The sequence below is a fragment of the Brassica napus genome, chromosome C8 (genome assembly GCF_020379485.1).
Source record: "Brassica napus cultivar Da-Ae chromosome C8, Da-Ae, whole genome shotgun sequence".
NCBI classification, from domain to species: domain Eukaryota; kingdom Viridiplantae; phylum Streptophyta; class Magnoliopsida; order Brassicales; family Brassicaceae; genus Brassica; species Brassica napus.
In genome coordinates this window covers 1,508,526-1,529,722 of record NC_063451.1, presented here as the reverse complement: position 1 = coordinate 1,529,722, position 21,197 = coordinate 1,508,526, and the positions used below count along the sequence as shown (strand labels likewise).

Here is a 21,197-nt window from a genome sequence, read left to right as displayed (position 1 = left end):
TGTCAACGCATGGGTTAGTTTTGTAATTGACCAGACAAATTTTTTTTCTAACGCAGACTTCCCCAGTAGTCTCCGTCTTTACCTTTGACAACAAAAATAAAACTTTCGGTAGACTTACTAAGACGTCTACCTAAAAGAGGTTAGTTTTTCATTTGACCGAACTTTTGACTTTTCAAAATAGACTTCAACGGAAGTCTACAAAATGTAGACTGCCAACGAAGTCTATAAAAGGTCAGTTTTGCATTTGACCAAAACTTTGACTTCGTGGAATATGTTAGTTTTGTGTTTGACCAAAAAGTTTAAAAAGCAATCAAAAATTTATTAAACTGTAGACTTCATATGCAGTCTTCTTATCTTAAAAAAAAATGTAGACTGCATATAAAGTCTACTTTTTATTTTGGTCAATTGCAAAACCAACCCGTCGGATTTGAGAGTAGACTCCACAAGAAGTCTACACACCCGTAGACGTTCATTTCAATCTACTGATTTGAAGTCAAACTTGGTCAATTGCAAAACTAACCTCTTTCTAAAAAATTCAAACATGTAGACTGCATATGAAGTCTAGTTCTGAAAGTCAAATCTTGGATGAATTCTGGTCAATTCCAAAAAGTAACCTTTTTAAATTGTAGTCTGAAATGAAAGTCTACATGTACAAAATCACAACTTTTATTCAACTATAGAAAGAAACCCGTAAAATGGTCAATTGCAAAAACCAACCCAAAGAGTAGACCTATTTGACAGTCTACGTCTGTAAACTGAAAAGAACATTTACATCTTCAGAGACTGAATATTAAGTCTGCATAGAAAAATCTATACAAATGTGAATTTGTGTATTATTCATTAAATTTTTTCTAGTTTTTTTGTTTGACAGTGTGTTTTAGTTAATCCTAATGGGTTTGAGTGATTTTGAAAAGAATTTTTTTATAATTATGAAGGTATAATTCATTTGATTTGACAATGTTGTTAGCTAATAATTGTAGACGTATTTGTAAGTCTTCGTTTATAGTTTTGCTAGTAAGGCTGAGCTTGTTTCAAAGCTGAAGTCGGTGACTGTGGAATATAAATTTACATTCTCAGCATATAAGACAAGGAAGACAAGGAAAACTCTGTATGTGGCTAAGTGTCGTGTTCAAGGATGTGGTTGGAAACTTAGAGCAAGTGTGAAGCATGGGCCAAAGACATTTTGGGTGACAAAATATTCGAAAAGGATGAAGAATCAGAAAGGTTGAAGAATGTTCCTTGTGCGTGATGGCTGTACACATGGTAAACTTCTTGAAATGACACAAGAAGATTATGATCTGGACAACAAAATTGAGAAGATGGTGCTAACCTATTCCTTACCAAACATCATTTAAAACAAATGACTTCGAATAGGAAAATACTCCTCTTATGCCTGTCACGAATAATCGACAAGTACGGAACTTGATCGAGTTATCTAAGACACACTTTGTACGCCTTTGTGTATCAAGCATGCGCCAAATACACTAAAAAAATTTTGATTGACTATATGTTAGATAATAAGTGTAGACGTTTTTGTAAATCTACAAATGTAGACTGCAGTTGAAGTCTACGTCGTAAATTCTATTAAAAGTGTATTTGTGTATTATTCATCATATTTTTTCATGATTTAATTATTTTACAGTGTATGTTAGTAAAATTTTAATGGTCTTGGATGAATTTCACTATTTAATGTGTTATAATTATACACTTGATACTTATTGCAAATTGTTTTGATTACTGTTATTCTTGAAAATTTTTGGGAAAATTTTGTATAGATTTTCTTCTTCTCACATGTGTGTTACTTATTATTTTAGCTTATGGTGCTTTTACTTGTTTGGTTGGTTAGATCTTGTGAAAAAAATTGATATCTAACAAAAAATTAATAATATCATACAAGTGAAAACAACTAAAAATGAATACAATGTTTATAGATTATGCATTAAAAAATTATTTAAAAATTAATATTTTATTATGAAAGTTATTAAAGAGCAATATATTAAAAAGTATTCTTGAGTATGTTTGATTTTTCATAATCTTGATGCTTCAAATAAAGTCTTGGAAAAAGTACCAGCAAAATAAGATAGAGTTACACTACAAGAAAACACATGCTTAACGACGAAAATTAACAAGCAAAAACAATCCTCGTAAATTTGCGTCGAGTTTACGACGAATTTACGTGAAAAACTAAAGTCATCGTTATTTCCTCGTAACGTAACGACAAAACGGTTTCGTCGTAAAGTGGATGTAACTTTACGAGTATTTTACGAGGAAAAACTATTTCCTCGTAAATACGACGTAAACTTTGCGTGGTATTTACGAGGGAATAGTTTACGTGTATTTAGCGAGGAAATTTTTGAATCCACCAACTTTATAGGTGTTACACGTTTTTTTTGCCCACCTAATTAATTTTCGTCGTAAATTCATAGCAAAATTACAACTACCAGATTCGAATTTTCCTATAAATATGGATGTTTGAACATCATTTTAAACACACCAACAACAAAAAACGTGAAAGAAAAAAAAATGGCTGGCTCCGGGAATATTTACGAGTTGCGGAAGTGGATGTATATGCATAGAGATGCTAACGGGAGAGTGACAAAAGAATACCTTGCGGGTCTGGAGACATTTATGTATCAAGCAGATTCAACACCGCTCGCCCAAGAAAGTGGTAAGATGTTCTGTCCTTGTCAGAAATGCAACAATTCGAAACTGGCAAACCGTGAAAATGTTTGGAAGCATTTAATAAATGGAGGTTTCACGGAAAATTACTATATCTGGTTTCAACATGGAGAAGGTTTTAATTATGATCAGAATGAAGCTAGTAGTAGTAATAGCAATTTTCAGGAAAAAGAACCGGTTGATCATCATTTGCATAATGAACATAGTTACCATCAGGAGGAGATGGTAGATTATGATAGGGTTCATGATATGGTAGCTGATGCATTCGTAGCTCATGATGAAGATGAAGAACCTAATATAGATGCAAAAAAGTTTTACGAAATGTTAAACGCGGCGAATCAACCACTTTACAGTGGTTGTAGAGAAGGTCTCTCTAAATTGTCGTTAGCTGCTAGAATGATGAATATTAAAACTGATCACAATCTACCTGAAAGTTGCATGAACGAATGGGCGGACTTGTTTAAAGAGTATTTGCCGGAAGACAATGTGTCTGCTGATTCTTATTATGAGATTCAGAAACTGGTTTATAGTCTTGGGTTGCCTTCGGAGATGATAGATGTTTGCATCGACAACTGCATGATCTATTGGGGAGATGATGAGAAGCTAGAAGAATGTCGATTCTGCAAGAAGCCACGATTCAAGCCGCAAGGACGGGGACGTAATAGGGTACCGTACCAAAGGATGTGGTACCTACCAATTACAGACAGATTGAAAAGATTGTATCAATCAGAGCAGACTGCTGGAAAGATGAGATGGCATGCCGAGCATACTCAGACGGATGGTGAGATGACTCATCCATCAGATGCAAGAGCCTGGAAACATTTCAACAAAGTACATCCAGATTTCGCTAGCAATATCCGGAATGTGTATCTCGGATTATGCACAGATGGATTTAGTCCGTTCGGAATGTCAGGGAGACAATATTCATTGTGGCCAGTCTTTCTTACTCCATACAACCTGCCACCGGAGATGTGCATGCAACGGGAGTTACTATTCTTGACCATATTAATACCTGGTCCGAACCATCCAAAAAGGTCCCTGGATGTTTTCCTACAACCACTGATAAAAGAGTTGAAGGATTTGTGGTCAACAGGGGTGAGGACGTATGACTGTTCAACGAAGACGAATTTTACGATGCGAGCGATGCTTTTGTGGACCATAAGTGATTTCCCTGCCTATGGGATGTTGTCTGGATGGACTACACATGGGAGATTAGCTTGTCCATATTGTAATGGAATGACAGATGCGTTTCAACTGAAGAATGGTAGGAAGACTAGTTGGTTTGATTGTCACCGTCGATTTCTTTCCATTGGCCATCCTTACCGAAGAAACAAGAATTTGTTTAGGCACAAAAGGGTTGTGAGAGACACTCCTCCTCCATATCTAACTGGAGAACAAATTGAAGCGCAAATCGACTACTACAGAGCTAACGAAACAGTTCGTTGGGGTGGTAATTGGCATGTCCCTCGTAATATGCCAGATTCTTACGGTGTTCATCACAACTGGCACAAGAAGAGTACATTTTGGGAGTTGCCATATTGGAAGGATCTTCTTCTGCGCCACAACCTCATGAATACAATATTGAATGTCCCAGGGAAGACAAAAGACAACATAAAATCGAGGTTGGACTTGCCGGATATTTGCTCAAGAAGCGAGTTACATATTAAAAGCAATGGACAAGTTCCCGTTCCGATATTCAGATCATCTTCAGAAAAAAAGTCGGTGTTGTTCAACTGGTTGACATCAGAAGTGAAGTTCCCCGATGGGTATGTTTCGAATCTCTCTAGATGTGTTGAAAAGGGTCAAAAGTTCTCCGGGATGAAGAGTCATGATTGTCATGTATTTATGCAATGACTACTGCCCTTTGCATTTGCGGAGCTACTTCCAACAAACGTACATGAAGCACTTGCAGGTACGCAGTGTATTATATCACAATAATTTACAGAATAATATATGACTAACAATGTGTTTAATTTTTTTTTGAATATAAAAGGCATTGGAGCATTTTTCAGGGATCTGAGCACACGCACTCTTAAAGAAGAAGTTGTGGAACAGCTTCAGGAGAACATTCCCATCTTATTGTGCAACTTGGAGAAGATATTTCCTCCCGGATTTTTTGACGTCATGGAGCATCTAGCTGTCCACCTCCCATATGAGGCATTGCTTCGTGGACCTGTACATTACGGATGGATGTATCAGTATGAGCGAGCCATGAAATATTTGAAGGGAAAAGCAAAGAACCTCGCCAAAGTTGAAGGTTCTATAATTGCTGGAAGTTTGACGGAAGAAGTTTCTCACTTCACATCGTACTACTTTGCGTCAAAAGTACGTACACGGAGAAGAGCTCCAAGAAGATATGATGATGGTGGTGTTGCGCCAACATATGCAGTTGCTGGTGTTCCAGACATCTTTAGCCAGATTGGGCGACTCGGTGGGAAGTGTAAAGAGGTTTGGTGGTCGAGTGAAGAAGACGCTCATAGTGCACACACCTATATTCTACTCAATTGCGAAGATCCATTGATGCGTTATTTTGAAAGGTAACATATATTGACACTTCGAAACACATATAAGTATAATTAATTGTATAATTGCGAGAGATTCATTCCTATAAAATGTGATTTTACAGCCTATTTGTTTCTCAAGTCGAAGAAACATTTCCTGGTATATCCACAAGTGACGTAGACAAAAGGAAAGATCAACACTTCATTAAGTGGTTGCGGAATCAGGTATTAACTAAAACTTTTTTTTCATACATTATCTGTATTTCATTAACATTCTCTTTATTTTTGCAGGTTGATTATGACGACGACGATGCAGATTATCCTAAGTGGTTACACGAAGTAATTCAATCTCCACTTGTAAAGGTCACCACATCACAGATGTATTTCACACGAGGCTATACTTTTCATACATATGACTATGGTAGACAGCGGGCGACCAGTAACTATGGAATATGTGTGAAAGGGGAAACAGATTTCTACGGGATCTTGACGGAGATTATTGAAGTCGAATTTCCAGGGATACTGAAGCTGAAATGCGTCCTCTTCAAATGTGAATGGTTCGACCCCGTCGTCAACAGAGGTGTTCGGTCTAACAAATTCGGTGTAGTTGATGTCAACGGTGGACGAAGGTACAACAAATTCGAGCCTTTCATCTTAGCTTCACAAGCAGACCAAGTTAGCTTCCTTCCATACCCTCGGATGAGAGATTCAGGTATAAATTGGTTAGCAGTGATCAAAGTTACACCTCGAGGACGAATCATCAGTGGAGAAGAACCACCATTGCAAGAAGAACAGATAAATGAAGTTGAGGAACCTGAACAAGAAATTGATGACATCCTTCTCATTGATCCGCATAATCACGAGTACGAAGATCTTACCGATGATGCCACAGACGAAGCTGTTGAAGACGAGTTTAATGAAAATGATGATGTTTCTAGTGATGACGAGAATGTCGATGTATCCGATTGATGTATTTGTTTTATGAATAAGATGAGGGAGTTTGTTTTATGAATAAGATAATGTGGGGTTTGTTTTATGAATAAGGTAATGTGGGAGTTTGTTTTATGAATAAGCAAATGTGGGAATTGGATTCTAGGGATTTAAACATAACACTCGTTAATTCCACGTAATCTCAAATCGTCGTAAAGTCCTCGTATTCCAACGAGTAAATAACGACGAAAAACTTGTTAATTCCACGTAGGACTAAATCGTCGTAAATACCACGTAGGATGAATTCGTCGTAAATACCACGTAGGATGAAATCGTCGTAAATAAAACGTAAGACAACGAGGAAATAACGACGAAACCTAAAAATAAAGATGGGGTTTGGAATATATGAAGTAGAAAATAAGGAATATGGGGTTTGGGGTTTTGGGTTTGGGGTCTGGGGTTTGGGGTCTGGGGTTTCGGGTTTTTGGTTTTGGGTTTCGGGTTTCGGGTTTGGGGTTTCGGGTTTCGGGTTTCGGGTTTTGGATTTCGGGTTTCGGGTTTCGGGTTTGGGGTTTCGGGTTTCGGGTTTCGGGTTTTGGATTTCGGGTTTCGGGTTTCGGGTTTCGGGTTTCGGGTTTGGGGTTTGGGGTTTCGGGTTTCGGGTTTTGGATTTCGGGTTTCGGGTTTCGGGTTTCGGGTTTGGGGTTTCGGGTTTCGGGTTTCGGGTTTCGGGTTTTGGATTTGGGGTTTCGGGTTTCGGGTTTCGGGTCTGGGGTTTCGGGTTTTTGGTTTCGGGTTTCGGGTTTCGGGTTTGGGGTTTCGGGTTTTGGATTTCGGGTTTCGGGTTTCGGGTTTGGGGTTTGGGGTTTCGGGTTTCGGGTTTTGGAATATATGAAGTAGAAAATTAAAGATGGGGGTTTGGGTTTCGGGTTTCGGAATCTAGGGATTTAAACATAACACTCGTTAATTCCACGTAGGATGAAATCGTCGTGAATACCACGTAAGCAGAAATCGTCGTAAAGACCACGTAAGCAGAAATCGTCGTAAAGACCACGTAAAAAGATTTAAACATAAAACACGTTAATTCCACGTAAGTACAAATCGTCGTAAATATCTCGTAGTGTACAAACTAGAAAAAAAAAGGAAAAGGAGAGAAATACCCGATTAACATGTGGCAAGACTTCCAGCAATTATAATACGTAAGTCTCGCCCACATGAATTCTAATATCTTCTCCTTTTCCTATTTTTTTCAAATATTTATAATTTGAATATGATTTTTTTGAGGAATGTGATTTGAGATAAGGTGTGATTTGGGAGTTTGTGTGTGGTTTGAGAGTGAGAGTTGTGGGTATATTTATAGGAAAGCAAGCCTCGTTAATTACTCGTAAGGTAAATCGTCGTTAATACCTCGTTTAAAAAAACACGGGCCTTTGTGGTTCCTCGCAATTTCCTCGTAAAAAAAAAAGACGGGCCTTTGTAACTGCTCGCTATTTCGTCGTAAACTTACGACGAATTTGCGACGATATGTAATCTTATATATACACCCGAGCGCTCACTCTTTCTTTCCTCTCTACTTCATCTCCATTTCGTAGCAATGGTAAGCCTCTCTGATTCCTCTCTAATTTGGTTAGTTTAGGATAGATTAGGTGGTTAGTATAGGGAATTTAGATAGGTTTGCGGATTTTATGTTATTTAGTGTTGATTAGGTGGATAATGTTGGGAAATATATTGTTGATGTTAATTTTAAAAATTTCATTTTTTTCCCAGGTTCGAAAAGGAAGACTTACTGCCCATTACAGAGAGATCTTCGGTGAGCCGGGTAGTCGTTTAGACCCGGCCTCTTCTTCCGCTCCCAGTTCTTCGGGCCAGGAGACTGTCCCCGAGACTCAGTACACTCAGAGAGTCTCTGGGTCTACTTCTTCTAGTGCACCATCGGCTCCTCATGTGCCTCCTCCGATGCCTCCTCCTGTGCCTCCTCCGATGGCACCTCCGATGGCCGCCGATATTCATCCTGATCTGATGGTGCCTCCGAGTGCTCCTTACTCGCAGTACACGGTAGAGGACATTCTCAGTCTGCCAGGCAGAGAAGGGTTACCAGTCATCGACCCAGACCGACCGGAGGGAACGTTGTGGTATGTTGCATTAATTTTTTTTTTAATTCGTTTTAATATCTTTTATAACATTAAAAAATAATTTATATTTTAAATTTGTATTTTCCAGGTGGGGGGTTGACGGATGTCTTGCATCGGACGTAACCGACACGATCAAGGGTTACTTCTCCACGGCACATCCAAACTGGAGTAAGACGCCTCACTACGTCAGAAAGACGTGGTTCAAAATTTACGCTGTAAGTTTCTATTAATTAATTATATATATTTTAATTTTTTCATGATTTATATATATACTTTCTAAAAACTAATTGTTAATTTATTTTTTCCAACAGCAAAAATATAATTAGGCCTTGGGGATCACTGAGAGGGTGAGGAAGAAGTTTAACGCGAAAGCGAAAGTTCGCTTGTTGGACACGGTCTCCAACTGGAAGGGTGACTGGATCGTGAAGGGGTATGAGCGTGGCAAACCCGCTGAGCTCACCACGGATGTGTGGGATGGCCTCATCCGTTATTGGCGCCTTCCTGATTCGATTAGAATCGCCCAGGCTTGCTCTAACTCCCGTAACACGGTCGATGAGCACGGGAACGGGCCGATGCTTCACACTACGGGCCAAAAACCCCACGCCGGTGTTCGTTTGGAAATGGTAATTAAATATTTTATTAAATAATTTTTTTAATACATATATTAATTTATTCTAACTTTCTTAACTGTTTTTTAGGCCAAAGAGACGGGACATCTCCCGTCTCTTATGGAACTTTACGAGAGGACCCACAAGAACAAGGCGGGCGTATTTGTAGATGGCAAGTCCGAGCAAATCTACAACGACGTAGTTGCTCGGGTTGAAGACCGCCAGACTCAGCTGACCCAGTAGTCTACCGACGGATTACCCGTCACCTTATCCACACTTGAAGTGGATAAGATTTACGAGGAGGTAAATTTTCAAAAAAAATTAATTTTTAATTATTCATTTAATTTAACTTTAAATTTTTACTTACAATATTTATTTTTTGCTTTAAGATTGTCCCTAAAAAAAGGGACGGACGTTGGGTATTGGTTCCGTCAACGATGTTCCGAGAGCGACATCGTCTTATGGTCAGCGACGGGATGATGAAGTCACGGAGCTGCGTAGAGAGTCCGCTCAGCTGCGTAACGAGTTGACCGCGACAAAATCTCGTATGGGTGGAGTCGAGGGCTTCTTGGACGTTATTGCGGCCACAAATCAGGAATGGGAGTCCATGTTGAGGAACATGCGACAACAACATCCCATTCAAGGCGAGTCATCAGACGTACATAACGAGGCGGATGTTACGAGGAGTGATGAATTCTACCGGGCGATGAACGACCCTTAGTTTTTTTGTTGTTGTTGTATTATATAAATTCAAAACTTATTTATATATAAAATATTTTCATATTGATTTATTTTTATTTTGAATTTTAATTTATTATTAAATTAAATAATTTTAATTATTTTTTAATTATATTTTTAAATTCTGTAAAATAATAAAACGAAGTAAATTCGTAGCTAATGTACGACCTCTTTACGTGGAAACCTTACGAGGAAATGACGAGAAACCATTAACGAGTATTTTACGAGGAATCATTTACGAGGAAATAACGAGGAAACGTTTACGACGATTTTACGAGGAAATTATTTAGTGGTTATTACGTGTATTTTGCGAGGAAACTCTTTCAAGGTATTTACGTGTAGGTTACGAGGAACTAATTTCGAGGTATTTACGAGGAATTGTAGCGACGTCCTTACGAGGAATATTGACGTGGTCTTTACGACGAATCGCTCTACTTCGCCTTTTCGACGAAATATATTCCTCGCTAAGTTACGACGAATTAGCGAGGAAATATGTGTTACGACGGACGTGTAACGAGCAAACGCGTTTCCTCGCTAATTCGTCGTAAAGCCTCTTTTACGACGAAATAACGAGGAAAACCGCCCTCGTTAAGATTATGTTTTCTTGTAGTGTTATGAAAAAAACATAAGATAAAAAATGAAATCATATTTTAGTAGAATTTTTATTAAGTCTACGTAAAGTTATTGTTTAGTAGACTTTAGTTAAAGTCCACACTAATGGAAAATTTTCATATCTAAAAGTGTGGATTTAGAAAATTTGAAAATACTTTGTTCTGGAAAATATTTCAAAAATGGTTTTTTGTCATCCTTGTAACAAAGCAAAAACATAATGTATGAATCTATAAATTTAGTTCATTATAAACACAAAATATCTTATAATGAATATATGGAAAGCTTACATTTTTGGGAAGATGATTTGAAAACATTGGAAGAGAATACCTGCAAAATAAAATAAAATTATGAAAAATAAGATAAAAATTAAAATCATATTTGAGTAAACTTCTAATGAAATATGTTTAAAAGTCAAGGCTAGTAGACTTCATTTGAAGTCTACCAACCGTAAGTTTTAAGTAAATTTCAAATGAAGTCTACTCTATCAAAAAAAATAGATCTGAAAAATAAATACATTAAAAATATGAAATAAGTTTAAATCTAAAAAACTTTTAATAATATGATTTAATAGACAAAATAGTTATAAATTAAAGACATATTAATATGAATTCTAATATGTAACTTTATTTGAATATAAATACTAGAACACATATTTTAAATCTATAGATGTAAACCTTACATTTCTAGGAGGAGAAGAGAACAACTATGGAAGAAAATACCTGCAAAATAAGATAAAATTATTAAAGAACATAAAAAAAAAATTAAAGTCATATTTTTGTATGCTTAAACTTTGTGGTTTAGTAAACTTCATATGAAGTCTGCAAGCTTTAGTAAACTTCTTTAGAAGTGTACACTGTCTGATAATTTTCAGATCTGAAAAAATCTATATATTATGAAATGTGAAAATAATTTTAAATCTGAAAATACTTTACATAATAGAATTTATAAGGTAAACTAGTAGCAAATTAATGTAGAGAGCTTGATCTATAAATTTATTTGAATATAAACATGTAAATACATATTTAAAATCTATTAATCTAAAACTTACATTTTTAGAGGAGATGATGAAATCCATGAGTGATAATACCTACCAAAAAAAGATAATATTGTGAGAAATAAACATAAAAATACACATTTAAAATCTATAGATCTAAAACTTACATTTTTTAAAGGAGAAGATGAAAACCATGAATCATAATGAGAGAGATTTAGAAACAATTGAGAGAATTTTAGAGAGAAGAGAGAAAGTTTTAGAGAGAAGGGAGAGAGTTTTAAAAACATGTGCAGTCACTTTAGAGAGAGATTGTATAAATTTTGTTTATATAGGGAGACAAAAATGTAACTAGGTTAAAATTTACGATACTGTAGACTTCGTTTGAAGTCTACTAAAATTAAAATTTTGGAGTAGATCTTACTATAACATAGTAGACCTTTTTGGAAGTCTACTATAATAATTTAATTATTGTTGTTTATTCTTTATTATTTTAATAATTTTAATATATGATTTATTAAATTTATTTCTTTATTTTTTAATAGTTATAGTATATGATTTCACTTTTTTATTCGTAAGGAACTTAACTTAGTTTAAATATAATGATTTTTTGTAAAACAAATTGAAAAATATAGACTGAAAAAGACGTCTTCAGATAAATAGACTTTATTGTAGGTCTACGAAACCCTAAACCACAAATCTCAAACCCTAAATGTTTTGCTTGATAATCAAAAAGTCTCATTTATACAAAATATAAACTACTAAACATTAATATGCAGATTTAAGCTAATAAAACAAAATCTAAAATCTAACCCTATGAAATCAACTACTAAAAGACATAACATGTTAGAACATTTTGTTTCTAAACTATGAACATAGTCTAACACATGATAACCAAATTAGTATATATTCTTCAAAATTGTTCGATTATATGAAATTTTAATTTATTTACTTCATATTATCCATTATATTGATGATTAGTTAAAAATATCACAATAATTATTTTTATACATTTTCAAAATTAAATTATTAGATCAAATTAGAGTGTAGACTACAAAACAAGTCTATAAAGTAGACTTCGTAGGAAGTCTATATATATGTAGACTTCTTTTATTACGTATAAACTTCCAAAGGATAGAAACGTAAAATATATTTCTGTTTTTTGTTTGGTCATAAAGGTTAAATAGTACATTCACTACTCCTTTAGGTTGGTTTTGCATTTGACTGAAAGTGGGATACACTTTTACATTTGACTTGAATATTTGGGTTGGCTTTAGTAAATGTCCCAATAAAATTTTGTATAAATAATGGGCTTCCATCACCTTTTCTCCAATTTTACAGATTCATACTGGGCTTACACTACTTTTTAAAGTTGTCGCCCGCTAAAACTAGCGATTAAACATTAAAAAGGGTCAAATCAATATTACGGATTAAGATCATGTATTGATTCTCAGTTGTTAATTAAGTGTATTTAATTTAAGGAAACGGAACCGTATAATAGTATACAATCAATACTAATAATAAAAGGGACCTTCCGAGGCTCCATAGAGCGTTCACGTCAGCGAAAAAATTTCTCTCCAAAAATGACACGTGGCAATATTACCAAAAAGTAAAAAATAACTAATAAGTAAATATACATATAAAGAAAAATAAATAATAAGTAAATACACATTATAAGAAATAAAAAATTTACATTAAACATTTATGTGAAAAAGTATAATAAAATAAATAAATAAGTAAAACAGAAAATATTGTGATCATTAAAAAATAAAAAATAAATAAATAAGTGAATATACAATATAAAAAAATAATAATAAGTAAATATACAATGTAAGAAATAGAAACATTACATTAAACAATAATATGTAAATATACAATATAAAATCTATACTAATAAAAGGTATCTTTTAAGGCTTCATAGAGCGTCCACATCAGCGAAAAAATTTCTCTCCAAAGATGACACGTGGCAATATTACCAAAAAGTAAAAAATAACTAATAAGTAAATATACATATAAAAAATAAATAATAAGTAAATACACATTATAAGAATAGAAAATTTACATTAAACATTTATGTGATAAAGTATAATAAAATAAATAATAAGTAAATACACATTATAAAAAATAGAAAATTTACATTAAACATTTATGTGAAAAAGTATAATAAAATAAATAAATAAGTAAAACAGAAAATATTTTGGTTATTAAAAAATAAAAAATAAATAAATAAGTGAATATACAATATAAAAAAATAATAATAAGTAAATATACAATGTAAGAAATAGAAACATTACATTAAACAATAATATGTAAATATACAATATAAAAAAAATAAATAATATGTAAATATACAATATAAGAAATATAAATATTACATTAAACATCTATCATAATATTGTTATTTGATATAAAAAGAAGAAAATTAGTATAAGTAAATATACAATTAAGAAATGAAAAAACTAAATTAAACATCTATAAAATAATAACCAAATACAAAATATAAGAAATATAAATATTATACTAAACATTATCTTATTATTAGAATAAGTATATATCAAATATAAGAAAAATAAATAATAAGTAAATATAGTATATAAGAAATAAAAATATCACATTAAATATATATCGTAAAATTATCATTTATATAAAAACAAAAAAACTAGAATAAATAAATATATAAATAAGAAAATATAAACAGTAAGTAAATACCCAATATAAACCTTTTGAGGCGTTCACGTCAGCCAAAAAAAACTTATCTCCGAAGATGACACGTGGCATTATTACCAAAAAATAAAAAAATAACTAATAAGTAAATATAGATATAAAGAAAAATAAATAATAAGTAAATACACATTATAAGAAATAGAAAATTTACATTAAACATTTATGTGAAAAAGTATAATAAAATAAATAAATAAGTAAACCAGAAAATATTTCGGTTATTAAAAAATAAATAAATAAGTAAGTAAATATACAATAAAAAAATAATAATAAGTAAATTCAAATTATAAGAAATAGAAAATTTACATTAAACATTTATGTGAAAAAGTATAATAAAATAAATAAATAAGTAAAACAGAAAATATTTCGGTTATTAAAAAATAAATAAATAAGTAAGTAAATATACAATAAAAAAATAATAATAAAGAAATATACAATATAAGAAATTGAAACATTACATTAAACAATAATATGTAAAAATACAATATAAGAAAAAATAAATATTAAGTAAATATACAATATAAGAAATATAAATATTACATTAAACATCTATCATAATATTGTTATTTGATATAAAAGGAAAAAAATTAGAATAAGTAAATATACAATTAAGAATTAAAAAAAACTAAATTAAACATCTATACAATAATAACTAAATACAAAATATAGGAAATATAAATATTATACTAAAAATTATCTTACTATTAGAATAAGTAAATATAAAATATAAGAAAAATATATAATAAGTAAATATAGTATATAAGAAATAAAAAAATTACATTAAATATATATCGTAATATTATCATTGTTATAAAAACAAAAAAATTAGAATAAATAAATATAAAAATAAGAAAAGATAAACAGTAAGTAAATACACAATATAAAAAATAGAAAAACTAAATTAAACATATATCTGAAAAATGTATAGTTAAATAAATAAAAGTAAATTTACATTATAAAAGTATTACACTAATAATCAATTATAATATTAGAATAAGTAGATATAAAATATAAGAAAAATAAAATATAAGTAAATATAAAATATAAAAAATACAAAAAATACATTAAACCTCTATCTGAAAATATATAATGATCTAAATATATAATATAAGAAATAGAAATTATATTTTATTTATCATTTATTTTCATATAAATATAAGGAAAAATACACAATAAGTAAATATACAATATTATAACTGAAAAAACTAAATTAAAAATCAATCTGAAAAATGTATAGTTAAATGGAAAATGTAAATATACAATATAAGAAAAATAAATAATAAGTAAATATACAATGTAAGAAATAAAAACTAACATCAAGCATCTATCTGAAAATGTATTTTTTTACATTTTTATTATTTACAAATACTTTTATAAGTAAATATATATACAATATATGAAGAAATAAATAGTAAGTAAATATGCAATATAAGAGATAGAAATGTTACATATTATAATAAGTAAAAATATAAGAAAATATAAATAATTAGTAAATATAGTATATAAAAAATAAAAATATTACATTAAATATATATCATAATATTATCATTGATATAAAAGCAAGAAATTTAGAAAAAGTAAATATACAAAATAATAAATGATAAATAGTAAGTAAATATAGAATATAAAAAAATTATACATCTATCTCAAAAATGTATAGTTAAATGGAAAATGTATAGTTAAATAAATAATAAGCAAATATACAATATAAGACATAGAAATATTTCATTAAATATCTATTGTAATTTTACCATTTGATATAAAAGCAAAAAAAATTAGAATAAATAAATATACAATACAGAGAAATTCCTTAAGATGGTCAGTTTAAGTTTTTGTCCAAAAATAGCCTTAATAAGAAAAATGACCAAAAGAAGTTTTATTAAAGAGTAAAAATACTTTTATACCGTAGGGTTAACTAATCTAGATTTAGGGTTTAGAGTTAAGGGTGAGATTTTGAGGATAGGATTTCAAATTTTTAAAAAAATTAAAATTAAAATTTTCAAAATAAAAAGTGGCTATTTTGGTCATTTTACTTATTCAATGTTATTTTTGTGGCAAAAACTTAAAAAAAAAAATTGAGAGAGATGTCCTACAATATAAGAAAAACTAAATAATAAGTAAATATACGATATAAGAAATTAAAAACTATATTAAATATCTATCTGAAAAATGTATAGTTTTTAATTTTTTCCTAAGGAAATATATATTCACACAAACATACAATTCAGAATTTTGTTGTTCTTCGTAATACAATGTAAAAAAAAACTATATAGTTAACATTTGAAAATCAAAATAGCTCCGTGCTAGTCTCCTAGTAATATTAAATAAAAGCTATAAGCGTTACCTTAGACGACTTTACTAGTAACCACCATTGCCTCATCCCAATCTCAATACTTTCGCCGATTCGATGTCGACGGAGCCAGAGGTTCACTCTGGCGGCGAGGACTTCGTTCACATCGAAGAAGACTCCAGGCCCACCGGCGACATCTCGTTAAGCGACAGCATAGTGAATGTGGAGAAGGAGGACGCCGTCGAGGAAGAAGAAGAATACAAAGACTCCGATTCCGTCGTTAGCGGCGGAGAGGGCTCGTCGGAGGCGACGAAGGCGGAGCTGCCGGAGGAATTGGCGAAAAGCGTTGTGATGCTGACGTGCGAGTCCACAGGGGAAAGTGGGTCTTGCGATGTGTATCTGATCGGGACTGCTCATGTCTCAAAGGTATTAACTTTCGGCGGAAAGGAGCTGTCTTGGAGATTTTTTGAATTGCATGTGAAGTTTGTTTAAATTTGGATGGGGTTTAGATTACAAGTTGAGATCTCAGCTTAGCTCTTTGTTTTTTTTTTTTGTTTGTTTGTTATAGGAATCTTGTCGAGAAGTTCAAGCAGTAATCAGCATTTTGAAACCAGAGGTTCGTTTTTTTTTTTAAGATGCTCACTGAGAATTTAAGTTTGTTATCTTTATTATGTTTTTGCTCTAAGCAAGTGGCTGATGATTAATAGGCTGTGTTCGTGGAGTTGTGTTCAAGCCGTTTGTCTATTCTCAAACCTCAGACTTTGAAGGTTTGCTTCTTCCTTTCTATTTTGGTTTGCTTTTTCGCATGTTATGGTCATGTATCACTGTGTAAGATTCTGTAATAGAATGTGCATCGCTGTGGATTTTGTTTCTGTGGATGTCTATATTTAAAAATAAAGAGAGATGCAAAAACTCCTTTGTTAATCACAAAAACAGAATGGATTCCTTTCTTTCAAATGATGCATGAGCTTTGGGTTGTCAACTGGAAAAGAGCTTGCCTATAGAATTTACTTCACTTGTTGTATATGCTGCTATTATGCTTTGTTGATGATAATGCAGAGATCCATCTACTTATACATGATTTTCCCTCTTCTAGCCCTTTTGCTTTTCCTGATATGGTGCTATGTTTTACCTCTCTAGATTCCAACCATGTCAGACATGATAGAAAGTTGGAAGCAGAAACAGAACACGTTCGGAATACTCTATGGATGGTTTCTTGCAAAGGCAAGTTTCCTTTATCAACATTTTTAGTGTGGAAGCTTTCACTTTCTCAACCAATAATTTACATCCTGTCCTTCTTTTAGATCGCCAGTCAGCTTGAGGTTCTTCCTGGAGCTGAGTTTCGTGTGGCATACGAAGAGGCCCTTAAATATGGCGGCAAGGTGATACTTGGCGATCGTCCTGTACAGGTGATAATGCTCGTCCACAGTTCCAAAACATCTTCTTAGTAATGTTATCCATCTTATAACATGGAGTTGCATTCTGTAACATTATTCATTTTGATTTTTTAATACTTTTTCCGAAGCAGATCACGTTAAAAAGAACATGGGCGAAGATGCCTCTGTGGCACAAGGTAAAGTTTCTCTACTCCTTGCTGTTTCAAGCTGTCTTCTTGCCAAGCGCTGAAGAACTCGACAAAATGGTAAGTCTTACTGTATACATTTTGTATATAATTCAATGCTTCTTGTATATTTTGATTATGGATATCTCTGTTTATGATAAATGGTGGGTCCCCTTCAGTTGAAAGAGATGGACAATGTGGATATGCTGACTTTGGTGATTCAAGAAATGAGCAAGGAGTTTCCATCTCTCATGGATACACTTGTGCATGAGCGAGACCAGTTAGTCTTCTCTAATCCCTCTCTATGTTGATTATCAAATTCGCTAAGCTTGGCTTATCATAATTCATCATCTGAATTAAAATTTCAGGTACATGGCATCTTCTTTGCTGAGAGTTGCAAGTGAGCACAGTTCGGTTGTGGCAGTGATCGGCAGAGGGCATATTAATGGAATCAAGAAGAATTGGCAGCAACCTATAACGGTCTGTTCTTGTGAAAATTGTCGTTATCAATCTCTGAATTAAGGAGCTTATTTTGTTTGTTTTTTTCATGGAACTGTGCAGATGAAAGATCTAATGGAGATACCGAGCGACGACTCGGTATTTACAGTGAAGAGGATAATATCATCAGTGGCGATTGCAGTTACAGGGACAGCTATAGTTACTGGTATACTTCTTGCAAGAAGAAGGTGAAAACGAGTTTTTTCTCTTCATTCTCCTGAGCCATTCAAAAGAAAACTACACAAACTCAACAACATTATACAGTCGTTATGCTTTCTTTCTTTTTCTCTTTTACTTTTGTATGTCGGTTGATTGAAACTTTCATGATAATAAATCTTTTTGCAACGGCACATTGTCTTCTGACCTCACTCCTGCTGAACCAGTCTTCACATTGATCCGACCCATTTTCTCCATGGAGTTAGCAAACTCAGAGAAGAAACTCTCCACCGAACCCCTCAAGATCTTGTTTATGTTTGAGAGTGTTGTGGGATTGGTGGTGAGAGCAGAGTAGGACTGAAACAGGCCTCTACGCTTCAGAACGAGCTGGTAGTAACTAAGATCCAACGTTTTGCGGCTCCCTGGATCTTGAGCCCGTCCATTCTTATTTGGATTTCTTTTGTTCTAAACTGTTGTTGCTCCTATCTTGAGCCTCTCTTTCTTTGTTACATGTGAATCAACTTAGAAACATCTATATATATAAAGTTGGTTTTTCCCCTTCTTATGACATGTGGAATGGTGGTTTTGTTGACACGTGTCCTCACATTTTTTTTTGTATTTTAAATCTTTTTTCTTTTAGATTATTGCAATTTTTTCCATCAATTTATAATTATGTACTATCTAATCTTTCTCACACTTATTAGTCCCTAAAATTCAAGAAATAAATAAAATAATAAAAATATATTTTAAATATTTAATTTATTTACAATTAAAAATAGCATAAATTTTCACCATTTTATTATTTTTACTAATTTTTATTATTTCATTTACAAATTATATATTTATTTCACTATTAATATCATAAGATAATCAAACTAAGAATAAGAAACTAGAGCACAAACGCAAATAACCAAGAAAGCGGGTCAGAAGGAGAATAATAATCGAAAGGCCACAGCCACCAAGAATCAGGAACATATATGCTTAAAGCACCGGAATCACAATCAGTAGCCAAAAGATAAGAAACACCTCACAAACTAAACAAGAATATACAACACGGCCATGCAAATGAAAAACCACAAAGCTCTAGATAGAATGGACCAAAGCTCCAAGAGACTAACTACGCACACCTATACAAAGGAAACATGGAAAGAAAAGAAAAAACTTGAGGGAGGGAGAATGAAAGACAACTACCAAGAAATCAGAGACTAAACTTGAGACCAGAAGTAACTCCAAGCCCATATAACATGCACGAACGAAAACATTATCCAAACCTCGAGTGGCAAACATGGTGAAAGGGAGAGCCACCAGACATGCGATGAAAGCTGCAAAGAGATGCGAGAATAGAGAGGGAAAGGGAGACGAAACGAAATCAGCAAACTATGAAGCCATCCTCGAGCTATGAAAGAGAGCATAGAAGTCAGAACACCAAAAGTTAGATCTTGAAAACAAAGACGAGCAGAGACTATTGACGGTAAGCCAACGTTGAGGAATACAACATCAAAAACGACTAAACTCTGACCCAACCAAGAAGATGCAGTTCCTAACATCAGCTGAAATCTAAGGAAGAAGATAGCAATCAATACTGACTGGAACAACCTACAATGCCGTGAGAATCAACCGAAAAACTGAAAACTCATAAACCCGATCTACAACAAATACCATATAATAAGAAGACAAGGAAGAACAAGAGAAAGATGTAAGTCTTTTTCCGGTGATGGTGAGAAACACCGCACACCAGAAAAGTAACGAAATACATAGACGGGGATGACTCAAGGTCAAAATATAGGGAGAGGGCAAAAACATCTTACAAGTTATAATTTTCAAAAATATGAAAAAAATATAATACAATTTTGACGCTGAACCCGCTAATCTTAGAATCAACAAAGTTATTGAAATTCAATAATCTTTTACATTAGATGCTCATTTCACTACTAACAAGTACTATACACACAACAACACATTATTCGAAAATACAAACACAAAATATATTAACATATCATCTATTACTACATAACACGCTAAAAACACCAAATAATGATCTTAACAAATAAAAACGACAACATAATTACATTATCCAAAAAATCATGTTCTTAACAATAATAAAAATAATATTCCGCGCGGACACCCTCCTAGTTGTATTATAAGGTGAAGTGGAAAGCAGATTAAAACTTCACACAATTCATTTCTCAAAATCGGTCTAACGTTTGTATCTTCTCAAATAGATCATGATCATTTTAACCAATATCAAAATTTTGGTGAAATGTGATTAATATAGAAAGATTTTAAGCACTTTCGTAAATACCAAAAACAACTGAGGCATTTTTGTTAATACTGAAAAATCTTTTGCAGATTATGTAAATAACAAAAATCTTGTCCCTTTGCCCATCCCTTTTGGGCCAGACTTGTATATGATGAATTGACTAAACATCAGGTGTTCAAAAAAATAAAAAAGACTAAACATCAAAGCTCTTTTTGTTTGTATGTATGAACATGTGAACATATTTGTGCATGATCATAATTAGTATTTGTATGTGTAGTCGTATAAGGTGTTAGTATTCACTCATATTATTCAGAACCGTGCAAATGACTTTCTAAATGATCGTTTAGCTGAAAGATCAACTTTTGTAATACGTTCAATAAGTAAATGACGATAGAGATTGAGAAAATTATGGAAGAGAGGATTAAAAAGATGATGCCGGCCAGGAATACGAACGTGTGTAACACACATGACAAACTAGTTATCATATGTATTTTATTACAGATTGCAGTTTAATATAATA

General features: G+C 32.6%; 1 protein-coding gene across 1 annotated transcript; it reads left to right on the top strand.

Annotated features, from left to right (window-relative positions):
- The first annotated feature begins 16,254 nt into the window (after window positions 1-16,254).
- On the top strand, window positions 16,255-18,611 carry LOC106397125 (traB domain-containing protein-like). The gene is made up of 9 exons (XM_013837682.3): window positions 16,255-16,628; window positions 16,771-16,818; window positions 16,910-16,969; window positions 17,343-17,426; window positions 17,507-17,611; window positions 17,731-17,844; window positions 17,943-18,043; window positions 18,132-18,243; window positions 18,325-18,611. The coding sequence occupies exons 1-9, from the start codon at window positions 16,320-16,322 to the stop codon at window positions 18,451-18,453; spliced, it is 1,062 nt and encodes a 353-aa protein (XP_013693136.1). The 5' UTR covers window positions 16,255-16,319; the 3' UTR covers window positions 18,454-18,611.
- The last annotated feature ends 2,586 nt before the right edge of the window (window positions 18,612-21,197 follow it).